Source organism: Nannobrachium achirus (assembly GCF_963921795.1).
Source record: "Nannobrachium achirus genome assembly, chromosome: 12".
NCBI classification, from domain to species: Eukaryota; Metazoa; Chordata; class Actinopteri; order Myctophiformes; family Myctophidae; genus Nannobrachium; species Nannobrachium achirus.
This window is the reverse complement of record NC_137832.1, coordinates 46121130-46136556: the sequence shown is the minus strand read 5'-3', so window position 1 is coordinate 46136556 and position 15427 is coordinate 46121130. Positions and strand designations below refer to the sequence as shown.

General features: G+C 39.8%; 2 protein-coding genes across 2 annotated transcripts in view; one reads left to right on the top strand and one right to left on the bottom strand.

Moving 5' to 3' along the window:
* Window positions 1-5347, bottom strand: part of ppil2 (peptidylprolyl isomerase (cyclophilin)-like 2) — a 26647-nt gene extending 21300 nt beyond the window's left edge. Inside the window, exons 1-9 of the mRNA XM_080738678.1 lie at window positions 5035-5347; window positions 4228-4277; window positions 2959-3004; window positions 1794-1856; window positions 1324-1375; window positions 959-1010; window positions 609-700; window positions 389-478; window positions 134-256 (exon numbers count right to left, since the gene is read on the bottom strand). Coding sequence (XP_080594804.1) covers window positions 134-256; window positions 389-478; window positions 609-700; window positions 959-1010; window positions 1324-1375; window positions 1794-1856; window positions 2959-3004; window positions 4228-4277; window positions 5035-5066 — 600 coding nt within the window. The 5' untranslated portion in view covers window positions 5067-5347. The remainder of the gene's footprint in view (window positions 1-133; window positions 257-388; window positions 479-608; window positions 701-958; window positions 1011-1323; window positions 1376-1793; window positions 1857-2958; window positions 3005-4227; window positions 4278-5034) is intronic.
* Window positions 5348-8567: 3220 nt separating this feature from the next.
* grsf1 (G-rich RNA sequence binding factor 1) lies at window positions 8568-14546 on the top strand. Its single transcript, XM_080738405.1, has 10 exons — window positions 8568-8902; window positions 9640-9784; window positions 10178-10333; window positions 11471-11605; window positions 11733-11871; window positions 12717-12904; window positions 13166-13248; window positions 13904-14039; window positions 14260-14311; window positions 14419-14546. Exons 1-10 carry the CDS (start codon window positions 8669-8671, stop codon window positions 14420-14422), a joined length of 1272 nt encoding a protein of 423 aa, XP_080594531.1. The 5' UTR covers window positions 8568-8668; the 3' UTR covers window positions 14423-14546.
* The last annotated feature ends 881 nt before the right edge of the window (window positions 14547-15427 follow it).

The following is a 15427-nucleotide window of genomic DNA, read 5'->3' as shown; positions in this document are numbered from 1 at the left end:
TTAAAGGCTAGGCAGGGATGGAGAAAACATAATGCCCTTATAGTTACCACAGGCATCTATTAAACTCATTGAGAAAAGGTGGGCATGCCATGGACTAAAAGAAATAAAGGAATCTTCACATTATCAAATTCACACCGATGTCCATGATATCCACCGCTGTTGAGACAGTGGCGTGCATACCTGGATCTAACACTTTGAGGTTGTTTTTCACATGAAAGAAGTTGGAGACATTGAACTTGTCCAGGTTCATGGGATCCTGCAGAGAAACCAAGAAACAAGGCTGAGTTGTCCATCTGATTTTAGAGCATTTACCAGATCAATTGCTGAGATCATGTTTTTTACAGTAAAACAGTTTAAATTTGCGGGCGAACACAACACAAGAACCCACCTGTAGCACAATGATGTCCTGTCTGGTGAATGGTTCGTCAGTCAGCAGATCTTTGTAACTCTTGGTCTTAATGTTGAGTTGCTCAACAGCCTGAGGACAAGCAGACGTACAGTCAGTAACCTGTGTGTGTGCTTGAATGTCAGAATTGAAACCTTGAGCTGTATCTGTAATGTAAAAGAGTGTGAGGATTTGTGTTGGGAAAGTGCATTAGCTCACCAACCTCGTTAGAAAACACATTGCCAGTGACCTTGTTGGCAACAATATGGGAATTGTTTGTGAAGACTGTGTACATAACTGGGCAATGATATTTTCCTAGAAGAAGAAAAGCATACGTAAGAGATTTAAGTTCACAAAATCCATATCTACATAACCAATATTTTCATTGTCAGGTGTGGCTCTGCAGGAGGCTGGCCAACTATGAGGCAAGGCAAAGCAAGCTTATTTTTATAGCAATAAATGTGAAATCTGAGATCCACATTAGAGCCACAGCACTCCCAGATGCATCCCGAGAGCCACATGATTCGATCTTCTTTAATGTAGGGAATTAAACACAAATTCCCACTTACTTACCATCACTGTTCTTGGCAATGTTGAGCTTAATTAGGTTCTTTGCTTCAAGCTTCTGTGGGAAAAATACAAAGAAAAGGTGTTGAACACATGTGCAACAGCAACTGTTTTAAAAGGGGTTATTTGGGAATATAAATACATTATTTTCCTTTCAGGTGTATTTCTTTTTTAATAGAACACCAATTCATAAGAGTTCATGAAATAATTTTTGCTTTTTTTTTTACTCAAGTGTCTTAGTGACAAATAGCAGAGACTAGTAATTATTCATCCTTTTACCAAGATGGCCAATACAGAACCAAGACAATTCAAAGCAAGTGGTTTTCATCAGCTTTGCAAACATATTCTCAGGTATCTTGATGTTTCCATACCTCTCCAGAGATGGGGTTGGTGCCATACCTCTTGATCCATGGCACAATGCTCCTGAAACACAGAGGATAACATTTATTTGCTGTAGACTGAAATGTTTTATAGTAGAATCCACAGTACATTGCTGTGTTGTTCTTCAATTAAAAATAATTTCAAAAATACTAATATGAAATCAAACATTCATGACTGCAGTTCCACAGTTTGATACTTTTATCCTGTGGTTCTAGGTCTGTCCCCTCCTAGTCGGTTAGTTGAACTATTGATGAATCAACGATTAGCTTGGTCTTAGGGGACATATCAGAATGTATATGAATTATCGATACTGATACTGATGAACTGATCAGTTCAAACAAAGAAAATACAAGTTGTACTCAATATGACACATACAGCCAAACACCTTCTTTGGTACCATCCAAGTGGAGATTTGAGATAATAGCCATTAAATGTTATCAGTGAGCAACACGTTACTCACAGCAGGTCATAGACGATTCCCTCTTCAGTACACATAGGATACTCAAATGGCTGCAGCGACAAGCTGAAATATGTAAGGGCAGAGTTTACTCACCAAAGAATAGTCTATCAGCTGCAGTCTTGGAAAAAGTACTCAAATGTTTTACTTAAAGGACAACTTTGTTTTTTTACAACAAGGGATCATATTTTAGATAGTCATTAGAGAAAAGAAAAGATGAGTGTTAAAAAGTTTTCATTTACTTCTTTCTATCATTAGTGATTTTAACGATTTTGATTTGCAATTTTTGCATGCATGCCCCCAAGTGGCTAAATATGTATTTTTAGACACAATAAGCCCATTCCCAAGATGCACTGCAATCTGTCATGGACAGATGTGACTTATGGGGGCTGGTGTAAATAGTAACAAAGAAATTGCCGGCTCATTGTGTCTAAGAAGACATATTTAGCCACTTGTACGCATGCCCCCAACCACTGAAATCAAAATACTAAAATCACTAAAACAATAGAAAGCAGTAATTGAAAATATTTAAAAATACTTTTCTTTTATCTAAATATAATCTAAATTATGAACCCTTGTTGTAAAAAAACAAAGTTGTCCTTTAAGTAAAAGTATCAATACTGCAATGTAGAAAATCTTCTGTAAGGCTACGGTCACACCAAAGTATCTATGAGAGTGGATTCCCCATTCCGCCAAAGTATTTCAATGGGAATGGAGCGGTTTCATGCCAGTAAAAAAAAACGCTCCATTCTCATTGAAATGCATTGGCCGGAATGGGGAATCCATAGGTACTTTGGTGTGTCCGCAGCCTTACAAGTACAAGTCCGGAATTCAAAATTACTTGTACCAAAGTATTGGTATCAAAATGCACAGTTTTCAAATCTGTATAACACATCTTTTGAAAATAGCAGATCTACAAGCTCACATGTATTGCATCGCAACACTTTGTGAGCTTGTAGATTGTCTCTTTTCAAATGGCTGAAATGAATATAAGGCTGAAGTCTAAAAGCACCAAAAATTGGAAGCTCCAGTACAGTGAGTAAATGATATACTTAGTTACTTTACACCACTGGTAAAACGCATAATGGTAGCAATGTATTACTGTATCCTGCATACAGCTTTCCACTGTGATGGCAATCACTCAGCACCTTCAACATCACAGCTTTACCTGCAGTGGTCAAATGGAAGTCGTCTGAAATTTGACTGTGGGATCTCTGAAATAGTGAAAGACAATAGGGCTTCATAATAAAATGTCAGGCACATGTTCATCATAAACATTGTCTTATTAGAGAAAAGTTAAATGTAGTGGAAGTGATAGTTTTTGGTTGAAACAAAAAGGTTCTTGTCAAAAGGTTAAAGCTCCATATTGTGATAGTAGTACTCATGACCAGGGGTCTTCAACGTTTTCAGGCCGATTAATTGAGAGAGAGATGAAGCAGGGACCCCCACACCTTGTTCATATTCCATATTGTTTCATCGTTCATATAGTTTCAGCACAATTCAGTGTATTTTGGATTCATGTCAATTTGTGTTTTCAGATATTTAACCACTTGAACCGTCAATACTTAATAAAGTTGATCTTTCACTCTGTACTTAGTCTGCTCTTTTTCCCTCTACACCAAGCTCTTTACAAAAAATAGCTGATCTACAAGCTCACAACGCCTCGCAGTTCTCAGAATATGGACGCTAGGGTTCAAGTTCAAGTGGTTAATATAAAAAAGGAGGGGAAAAAATTATTTGGAGGACCCTCTGTAGTAACTCTGAGGACCCCCTAGGGGTCCCAGACGCCATGTTGAAGACCCTTGTACTAGAGTGTTTGTTCAGTAACATGGGTCTCCCCGTCTCTCCAGATCTTTAATAAACATAAACTACATTTTAGGTGGGTTGCCAATTTCAGCCAATCAGGAGTGAGTGCCCATTTAATTATAACTAGCCCTTACCCGTTCAAAGATATGAGCTCCGAAATGATGTGCAGTGTGTGGGTTATGGGATGTGTGCACATGAGGGATGGAAAGTAACTTTAACTGGTGCTGGCATGATAATATGTAGGAGCATCAATGTAAGAAATACCCGTTTAATGGCTACAGAGATACTGTGTACCGACCTGCATGATTTTTGGACAACATCTGTCAGCTTCAGTTTAACAGTGTTTTCCAGATCCGATTGTGTCTACTTTTGTGTCATCGCTTCCACTTGTTTATTCTCTATCCTGTAGGAGTTCTCTCTCCTGATTGGATAAAATTGGTATACCGACCTGAACATTTATTAGATTGTCTTTACTAAAGAGCTGGAGAGAGAATCGAGACCCCCGTTACTGAACAATGATTCTTTAGAAGTGATTAGTATCCAAATAAAAAGCTACCTAAAACTTACTTTAACCAAAAAATATCACTTAGTGCACTTTTAAAGCCTAACTGACAGGAACAGAGAGCCATACCTGCTCGTTTCCCTCCATAGAAATGAGTGTACTCCGCACAGGTGATGTACCTGAAGAGAAGACATTTACATCCATCATCACACAGTAAGGATCCTTTCTAACACTATGGACCAGAGCTAGTGTTCATTTAACTCTGAGAGGGGGCAAATGGTGAGCCCTCTCAGAGTTACACTATCCAATAAGGCAGTGTTTCTCAAACTTTCAAATTTCAAGGTTTTGATTGAAGAATTTATTACAGTTTCATGACAGCACAAATCACTGGTACAAGGTCAACTAAAAGGAGATCCTAGAAAGCTCTACAGCTTATTTCCACAGGAACCACACTTTATGCATCTCATAAAACATTGAAAGACAGACGGATAGAACATAGTACTTTATGTCTCCCCTTAACTCTGGCAGTGCTTCTTTGTCCACTTTGAGAACCACTGCAATAAGTGCAGGAGGAAAACTACATCCATTGCTTTGTTTTTAAAACTAGCCTTGGATCAAGACTATCGATTTTGACATTTAAATGCTGCAAATGTCAAAATCGATCAAATACATCTATGAATAGTCTTGATCCAAGGCTACTGTAAGTAAAGCATAAAACAGCTGTAGCCTACTTTGTTTTAGCTTACTTTTGCTGAAAATAGAACAGCAAATAAATGGTCGATAAGTCATTAATAAAGTATCAAAGTAGAGTGAGGGGCAACATTAAAACACACACATGGCGTAAAAACTCATTAACATTTACCCACGTTACTGACGTATTGGAAGGAATTAACTCGAACCTGTTCTTTGGAAATGTCAAGGCGAGCTTTTACTCACATTTTATCCTTCTGGTGTTGACGCTTCCCCATTGTTGCGGTTGTTTAATGTTTTCAAATAAAATAAATAATGTTGTTTCTTAACTAGATAGCAAAACAATAATGCTAGAAAGCTCTCCCTACTTTTCCTCTGCGTTTGTTTTGTTTCAGAGCTGCTGCTGCTCTTCCGGGTCTATGTGAAACTGGCGAATATAAGCTGGCGAATATAAGGATATTTCTTCAGAATAAGAGTACCCCTCAGCCAATTGAAAAATGTTGAAAAACGATAAATGTTCCCAATATATGCACATTCCAAATATAGATTAAGCATTTAATATTCGCCAGTTTCACGTTGCCCTCTTCCGGTAACATATTCTTCTTCTTCCACCTCTTTAGCTCCAGACCGTAATGCTGCCCTCTACAGGATGTAAAACATTCTGTCTGGTGGTAGGCTACCATAATTGCGACCGTCAGGGAGCAGTTTACTATGAAAACCTCCACCGTCCGTCCGTCCGTCCGTCCGTCACACCTTTGTGACCATCAACAAACGTCACACCTTTGTTGATGTTTAAATCGAAGAGTCTTGGTCAAATACTTCTGTTGGTTTCTGCACTGATCATTTATACAATTCAGCTGTGTTTGCTTGTGTCATCATGATGAGGTCATAAATCAGCCATGCCCAAATATAGATTTTACGGGTTTACATGCTTACTCAGTTATTCGTTATGTGAAAGTCCTATGACGTCTATGATATCTGACATCATCATACATACATTCCCTTTTATGCCCATAAATGGAGATCCCCTCTGTAGAACCAGCCACTGACATCACTGTAATGTCAGGGGAACCAAATCCCTTTTATGCCCATATATGGAGATCCCTGTGATGCCAGGGGAACCAAATCCCTTTTATGCCCATATATGGAGATATGGAGATCCCCGTGTTGCCAGGGTAACCAAATCCATTTTATGCCCATATATGGAGATCCCTGTGATGCCAGGGGAACCAAATCCCTTTTACGCCCATATATGGAGATCCCTTATGTCATCAATATTAAGCCCATATCTGTGAATATCTTTGGGTACCAGATGTCTCCATATATGGTTAAATGGTCCGATATACATCACTGGCCAGAAGACCAAGAAATGGTGCAACCTCGCCCTTTGCTTTTCTCCCTATAGACATCTTACTGGTAGGTAGTTTAATGAGGAATGCAGTATGGTGGTAGGTAGGTAGTTATGGCCTTTGATGTAAGATTTTCACTTTCTAGGATAACTATATTTGCTATTCCCAGATGATGCCCTTTTAGGGTACCCCTCATGCCCATATATGGAGATCCCCAGGCTTTACTAATTAACATAAGTTTTATGCCCATATATGGAGATCATTGTCCCAATATCATCAGATATATGGGCATAAATGGACTCAGGCAAACTAGATGGGCTGTATGGATATCCAGATGTGTGATGTAAGTGTTTTATTCCAAATGTGGCACCCCACAGACATATTTCCAGAAACAAAATCCCTTTCATGCACGAATATCACTACACAGCATGTCTACACTCATGTCATCAACATGGACCAGTAAGATTTTGGAAAAACACATTTTTGCCCTATTTGTGGAGATAAGCGACCAACGGTCGCTTATCTCCCGATTAGGGAGTCTTACTGGTGAATATGATGCTGACAGGGCAGAGGTCAAAGTGGCTGTGAATACAACTACTAACTACTACAACATATTGTTGGCATTTATTTAAGCCCATAATCATGACATCTCTCTCACACGCACGCACGCACGCACGCACGCACGCACGCACGCACGCACACACACACACACACACACACACACACACACACACACACACACACACACACACACACAGAGAGTGTTGAGTGTTGAGTGTTTGGAGTTGGAGTTATGCAAGTTGGATTCGCATAAATTTGCCCTCTTGTTTCTTACCTATGTTGGATTGATTAAACATAGGTTCTCAACAATATTAATTGAGAAATAGGAACACTGTATGACACATATTGACATCTGTCTGATCATAAATATTGTGTTTGTGATGTGTGTTAGGTCTTCATTTATTGAGTGCCATAGTCATAAAGCATGTCTTGCCAAATGGAACTATTTGGTCACACAAAGAAGTCTGAGAAATACAGAGTACTTGCTCTGTTGCACATATTAGTCAGACCACCTGTAAGGGCCTTGTAATGTATAGGCTGGGGCCACATATTGGAGCATTGTCCTTGCGGGCCCCGGGGCTGTAGGTAGTCAAAGGCCCTACTGGACACTGGCCTGGGGACCCTTGGCTCAGTCAAAAATCAGTCCATGCAAGAAGGGAAGAAGAAGAAGACAAGAAGTGTACTGTCAGCCAGCAGATGGTAGCAGAGGACAGCAACTCAAAGTGTATACTGGAAAGTAATCTGAGTTCCCAGAAGTTTTCGCCAGCTCTGGCATACAAACAAGTATCCCTCACTAATAGAGAATATACATTGGCAGAATATACCTGAGTACAATAACCCAAAACTAAGGAAAGCCTTGACTACAGACTCAGTGAATAGAGAAAGGCTGCCACAGACAGACCCCGGGGCTGTTAAGTCTGACATCATTTTGTAGGCAGAGGAGAACTTTTGGGCCCCAGCGCCCGCGTGTGAATCTTACTATTTTTACTATTTACACATTTTTCTTCTCTTTGTTGTTGAAAGGAAAGTGGTAGAATTATACTTAACTTTAGTCATTATTTTTGTCTCGGATCTGTTGAAATAGCAAGGGACAGATATTGACAATAAATCTGCTTTGAGGTCTGACTACAAAATGATGTCACGGCTTAAAAGCCCCTAAAATGTGGTTGAAACAGAGCTACACATATTTCCCACAGATACATACACATGACCATCGACAAAAAACTCCCTGGGTGAAATACAATACATGTGTGAACACAGCAGCAAGATTTGTGAACTGTTGCGATAAAAGAAGTCAATCGTTTCCACTATCTGTACTGATATAACATAATATATAACATCACAATGTGACATACTGTAGCTCTGTTTAACACAATGCTGTACCCCCTCCTCCTTAACCAGGCTAGCCTACCCTACATAGTTTGGTTCCATACTTCCATTTGTACCTGAGACCTGTTATGGTCATTCAGGTCTAGCTCTTTGTGTTTTTCTGGTCATATTATTGTCCATTCATTTTGTATGTCTGTGGCAAAAAAAATAATGTTATAAAAAAAAGCCAGCAGCCCCTGAATGACTAAAGTGACAGATAGGTCATTTATTCATGCACTCCACTCTTCTAGAAATATAGGCTAAGCAACATTCTTCTTAGTTCTTTAAACAAAAGCAACGCTTATTGAAAGAGTCAATATTTCAGGAGTTTGCTCTGCAACTCTCATCTCATGGTGCAAGTAGCATCCACGCCTCTAGATGTCGGTAGACAAAAACATATTAACCTTTTACCAGAAGCCAAGGGCCGAGGAGGAGGAGGAGGAGACTGCAACTGGCAACACGCATGCTGTCACTGCCCTTGAAGGACTCGTATTAATCAGTTTGTGTTAGCTTACAGCTTTAGTAAGTCAGCTTACTAAAGCAGTTGTTTTATCTCATATCGCTTTCAGTCCAGGCGTTCATTCTCGTCTTCTTGCGCCAACATGTCTGGTAACAGCAGATCTTTATTGTTTTTACTGAGCCGGTGTGTCGCAGCCAGACCCATGACGTTGTGGAAGGGAAGCAATAGTGTGTTAACAGTAAGATCATGTGGATTTATTCACCACCATCAACAACATCAACACCGAAAATGGATCTCCTCCACCATGACTGCATCACTGCAGAGCCTCTCTGCACTGTCTTCACTGAGAATAACTCAACGCAGCCTCTGTACCAAGGTTAGTAGTTCAGTAAAACCAACAACCAACCACCTATCTGCACAGTCAAATTCATAATAATTGGGATTAAAGCTGTAAATTGTAACCCGCAAAAGTGTATGTAAATCTATGTCATATGTATCCGGGATTCGAACCTGGTTCTCCTGGACGAGAGACTATGTTCATCCCTGGTTCATCCAAGGCCATCTCAGCTTTTTGTGCTTATGAACTTTAGGCAGCACTACTTGTCTACCAGTAGGTGTCCTACCTAGCCTACCCGACACAAGGGTCTACATCAGGGGTCTTCAACGTTTTCAGGTCAAGGAGCTGAGAGGGACATACATATAGTATAAAATCGTGTTGCAGATTTCCATAGATAGATAGATTCATAGACTTGTTGACAGCACTGTCATCAGTCTATGTTAGATTTGTGTTAATGTATTTTTTCCAGACATTTAACCACTTAATTTGATCTATCACTCTGTACTTGGTCGGTTCAAGACCCCTGGTCTACATTTCTTGGGATTCAACTTCCCAGCATTATCATACTCTTCCATACAGATTGGTTAACATGTTGTTTTATTTATTAAAATCAGTTTTGAATGGCAGCTGTACAGTAATTTCACTCTTTAGGGTGTACTACTAATGTAACCAAATAGGCACATTACTTTAGATTTTATTACATTTGTACACTCTCAAAGTTTCAAGTAGATATATTGACACATTGACAATTCTATCGTACATATTCTACCCTACAGGCTGGGAAACCCATTGAAGATGACTACCCACCGTTACCAGACTACACCCCTCATCCAGAACCAGAGCAAACGGATGTGTTCATAGTTCAGGTCAAAGGGCTCCCATGGACGTGCAAGGCTGAAGATCTCCTGCAGTTTTTCTCTGGTGAGCATTTATAGCTATAGATCTGCCCAGGACCCCTAGGCCAGTGGTTCCCAAACATTTTAGCTCGTGACCCAAAAGAGAAATTAGGCGTTTGCCCGCCAGGATCGAAACTAGCAGATCTATAAGCTCACAACGCACCGCTTCGCTCCACGTTGTATGCTTGTAGATCGGCTATTTTCAATACTTCTTAAATATGTGTTCTAATTTATGGAATTTCTTCGAGTTTTCTTTGATTTCTTCATTTCTTTTTTTTGGGAATGTTTATTGAAAGTGTTTTGAAATAATAAAAATTAAAAACAAAATGTAGGAAACAAAAATAGTTTCAAAATGGGAAGAGTGAGTGAGTTCTACCTGTAACAGAACATGATGTGAGTGATCTGCTACTCATTTCAGAATGCAGGATTCGTGATGGGACAAAGGGGATCCATCTTACTGTGAACAGCAATGGGAAGCCAAACGGGCAGGCCTTCATTGAGATGGAGAACGAGGAGGATGTGATGAAAGCCTTGGAGAAAGACAGAGAGTATCTTGGTCCACGTTATGTTGAAGGTTTGTCATTCAGAACTTTGAGCCACATTAACGACCCTGGAGTCCCTATTTTGGGGATTTAATTCTACCGGTAGTTAGACCGTAAAAAAAAAATCTCCCAAAGTTGTCAAAAGGGTTTTTCGTGTTGCAACAACCACACTTGATTTGAGCTATTTTTGAAATAGGACTTACAGTAAGTGGTTAAGCTTCCTCTGTGGTTGTTTTGTCACCTCTGGCTCTTGTGTGCCTGTTCTGTCTCATAGCTCAGACTTTTAAACCTTGCACCGCACCGCATTGCTCACTTAACCAAATCCATATTAGATTAATCTGTTGCCTAAACCAAAAGCTGGACCACCAGTCAACTAATTCACCACTTTTATGGCATAAATAATGCCAAACACCCATTAATCGTGCGTGTGTGTGTGTGTGTGTGTGTGTGTGTGTGTGTGTGTGTGTGTGTGTGTGTGTGTGTGTGTGTGTGTGTGTGTGTGTGTGTGTGTGTGTGTGTGTGTGAGATCTTATTTTTGTGTAATAAATGCTGATTAAGTCTTGAATATACAGTACAGAGTGAACACAAAATTGCAGACCGTGTGCTGTGTGGCATCAGACTGTGACAATATGACATCCTTCTTGCTGCGTCGCTTTAGGGGTATTTCAGTATGCACTACCAGGCCTGAAAATAATTCTAAGGGAAACATTGGTTCGGATTATATATTATTTTTTTTTATTTTTTATCCCACGATTTTTGTAACCCATTTTTTCACCCGGTGCCAATTGCCTAAGCTGTAATCCTGGGCTCTGCTCTCCCTCTGCCAACCTGGGGAGGGCCCTGAACTGAGCTCATGCTTCCTTCAGTGCATGAGGAGTGAGCAGGCCGCTTCTTATCACCTGACAGGGGGAGCTTCCCCGGTTGGACGTAGCGCGTGGAAGGAACACGTTATTCCAACCAGTTCCAGTCCCCTCCATCAGGCGCCCCGGCTGGCCAGGGGGAGGCTATATATTATTTATTTGTATTTATTTTATTTGTCACCTTTTCCAATCTACTGAAACTCTAGCAGCTTTAAAGTTCATTATCCAGTCTATTTTGAGAAAGCAAAGTTTTGGATGAGGGATTGTTTTAATATACTAGCATCCTTAGCCTGCCTTGTTCTTTTACAGTTTTTGAGGTGACAAATGTACATGCAGAGGCTATTCTAAAGCAACAAATCCATTTACCGGCCAATGACGGGGTGGTGCGACTCCGAGGGCTTCCCTACAATTCCACAGAGCAGGATATCATGCTGTTCTTCGCAGGTAGGTTGCATCACTAAAACATTGAGTATTTTAGTGTGCATTTCTGTGTGTACTCACTGTTTAACTCTTGAGAGTGCACACATGTAACCAAATGGACCCGTAAGAGATCTGGCTTTGTTTCCCCCAGGACTGCATATAGTGAACGGTGGGATCACCTTTGTCATAGATCGTAGAGGGAGAAACACAGGGGAGGCATATGTGAAGTTTGTCTCTCAGGACCATGCGAACGCTGCTCTCCAGAAGCACAGGGAGCTCATAGGTAACAGGTAGGTCAACCCAGCACATTATGCTCTAGGCTCTTTGAAGTGAGCCGGTTCTCTGGAATTCGTTCCTTTCAAAGAGCCGTTCAAAAGACTGTCTCATTTCAGTTACTTTGTAGATTTTGATTATAATTACAAATCATTTCAAATCCTATATACCGGTACATTTCGGCCATATATACATTTCCGGCATTTGAAAATAGCCAATCTACAAGCTTGTAGATCTGCTATTTTCAAATGTATTTTTTTTTTCTCCTACATTTTATTCATTGGAAAACGTATGCTCCTAATTAGAGTTCTCAACGGGCCTGAAAATTACGGCCCGGCCCTAACTGGGCCCTAAGTTATGCTAGGGCCTAAAATTATGATAATTAGTCAGGCCGGCCGGGCCTTGAGCTCAATGAAAAAATAAAAGAAGATGTTTTTATTATTTTATTACTTTTAATCTGTGATAGAATTCTCTTCTGACAAGCCTACTCCCACTACTTTGAAAACCAAAGGTCACCATTCCAATATGAAGGTTTGCCATAAAGTCTTTGCATTGGTTCTGCAATGCTGTTAATTGTCAAATCTCGTAATTGTATACACTATTTCATCCCCCTACAATATTGAAGATTCAGATGTCACCAGACGTATTGCTACTGTTGGTGGGAGTTCTCTGATCGTCTGGCTATGTGAATGTTATTTACTGCAAGTGACATCACTACTACGGAGTATAAATTAGGCTTTACTAATTAATTTACTGAGGAAAAGTGGTTAATGTTCCAAAACAGATTAACAATATTTTTTTTCTATTTGAACTAAGGCTTTTTTTTGTTGTTGCATGTAACCTGTTCAATCAATATTTTCAGATACATCGAGGTGTTTACAAGCAGTGAGAGGGACATCAATTTATATTTGATGGCGAATGAGCATCCCTTTCAAGTCAGCACTCGCCCATCCCCAGGAAAGAGTGAGCCGCATAGGCAACTCTATCAAGAGAGCTCTCATCCGTCCCCAGGAAAGACTGACGTGGGTAGGCAGCCACAGCCCAAGACCGGTGAGTAGTGGTCAGTTTAATAATCATTCTGTTAGAGCTTTTAAGTCAAGGCAGCAAACAAGATCAAATAGAAATGGTCTTATCTATATTTTGCAGAATGTAAATGGAGTCAGAGGTCTATTATCTTAAAAGTCATAGCCGGTTCATGTTAGAGTTAGACTTTGAGGGAATATTTACACATTTGTAATTGATTGAACACAGTAAAACATGTATATGAAAATTTATCAAACTGATCTAAAATTATGCTGTTTCTTCCGTAAGGATATAGCTCTGCAACGACGACAATGCATTTTGTACATATGAGAGGCCTCCCATTCAGAGCTACGGCACACGACATTGTTCAGGTAAAGCAACACCTTGATGTGCACTCGGGGTAAAGTTCCTGCCCACTGCGGAGAGTAGGTGTTAAACTCCTCGGCGAAGCCTCCAGGTTGGCCGTACGTTTGAACAAACAAAATTGGCTGTGTTTGATGGAGGGAATCTGGTAGGTGTTCCCTGGCAAAAAAAAAAAATTCAGATGGGGGTGGGGGGTCAAATACATTATTAATAAGGTCTTTGACATGAAAACGGTGATCTACAGCAGCGGTTCTCAACCTTTTCAGGCCACGACCCCCAAAATAATCATATTTTAACTGGGGCTCTGACAAGCACTAAGAGTTGAGGCATTACATTTTGTATAACACGGTTCTATTGTGAAAATAGCAGATCTAGCGTTGCGAGGCATTGTGAGCATGTACAATTTCTGCCTCTAATATTTTACAAATTGACCAATGTTTAATTTGTCATTTTAGAGGTATTGAAAAGTCCTTAAATTGTCACTTGTTGGTTTGTTGAGTGAGAAAACAATGTTTCACATTAAGTTAATCACCTGGGGACCCCGTCAAATAATTTGGGGACCACCCTGGGTGTCCCGACCCACAGGTTGAGAACCTTTGATCTACAGTTTCAGATTCTGTTGTTGAAAAGAAAGACGTTTAGACTTTCCTTTTTGCCTTTCAGTTCTTCCATCCATTAGCTCTAACCAAGATCCTTATTGAACATGGCCCAGATGGAAGAATAAGTGGGGAAGCTGATGTGTACTTTTCATCCCACGAGGATGCAATCTCAGCCATGTCCAGAGACAAGGCCCATATGGGTAAGTATGGTCTTAACCATGAATTCAAGTGATCATAAGCAACTGTTAGTTGGATTACAGGCTGTAGTGATATCTGGTTTTCACATTCTGTTGTATTATAAAAACAACACAGCTTTGGTGTTGCTTTTAAAAGTGCTTGTCATTTATTATTGTACTTGCATGACTAAAATGTTTTCTGTGCTGGTGTCACATACAACTTTCACTCCTTTCCCATCCTTAGGAGAGCGATACATTGAGTTGTTTCTGAACTCAGTTCAGAAGACTCATGAAGGGTGAGAAACGGCCTATACAGTAAAATCCTTTGTGTTCATTTATCCATTTGTACACTAAAGATTATAGATCTTCTCAGGCGGAGTTTGATCCTTTTTGTCCTTTGCAGGTGAATATGAAAGGACACATCCATAACAACTGCACGACAAGACCACTGTATAGTAATTTCTATTGCCTGACAAGAAGTGGATATTTAATAATAAACATTCCTGTGTCAAAACAAATGGGCTACTTTTCTCCATCTTTATTGTACGTGTTCTCTAGTCTCAACACTGTACTATTCATTTTTAATGTGTCATTATACTTATCCCCGGATATATATTTTGTACTCCATTTGTTCTCCATTTCCGTGGATTTTAGAAGACAATGCAGGTGTTGGTGTGGTTAGTTTCAGTCCAGCAGTTAAAACAGCACTATGTAACCTTTTTTTAATGAATAAAACGAAAATGTGCCCTATTTGTATGGAGAATGTTTAATACAACACACAACTATATACTATTGGGGTGGTTGCATTTGGTCCCACTGCTCTTCTGTTGAGACATTTAGATTGTGTTAAAGTCATGTCTCACCTAGATATAGACAGGATCTGACACGAATTTTGACCTGATGGTCAATATTCAATTTATCCCCTGGGCAAGCAGCCAAGCCCTATTACTGTAGCTCAATGGTAAAAAATCCAGCATAAAAGAGGAAAGTTACATAGTTCAGCATTAAGTTAGTTTCATGATTAATAGTAATAGATAACAAAGACTGATGCGTGACAAGGAAAGGAGAATGTTTTCTTGGTTAAAACAACTTTTAGACTATATTCTGATATTAGTCTTCATCATAGTATTAAGTAACAGTGGCCTTCCCGTCTCTCCAGTTATTTAATAAAGATCATTGTGGTTTAGATCGAGGGCCTAGTGTAGAGTCCTAGGAACCCCTATCAGTCAAGTACAGTATTATATTAAGTGGTTAATGATAGATTAATGTCACTGGGAAAATTGTTTTCTCAGGAATAAAGACACCCAATAGGAGCCAATCCTATAATAAACCACTGACACCTGAAAGTGAGCATTTGAACACATGATCACTACTGACACATGTCTACATTATGACAATCTGGGGACCCATCG

Bases quoted from the DNA above. Each gene is read 5' to 3' on its own strand.
- grsf1 (XM_080738405.1), top strand. From the start codon at position 8,669: ATGTCTGGTAACAGCAGATCTTTATTGTTTTTACTGAGCCGGTGTGTC. The intron at 8,903-9,639 runs GTTAGTAGTTCA...TCTACCCTACAG, and splicing joins AACGCAGCCTCTGTACCAAG to GCTGGGAAACCCATTGAAGA. The intron at 11,606-11,732 runs GTAGGTTGCATC...TGTTTCCCCCAG, and splicing joins TATCATGCTGTTCTTCGCAG to GACTGCATATAGTGAACGGT.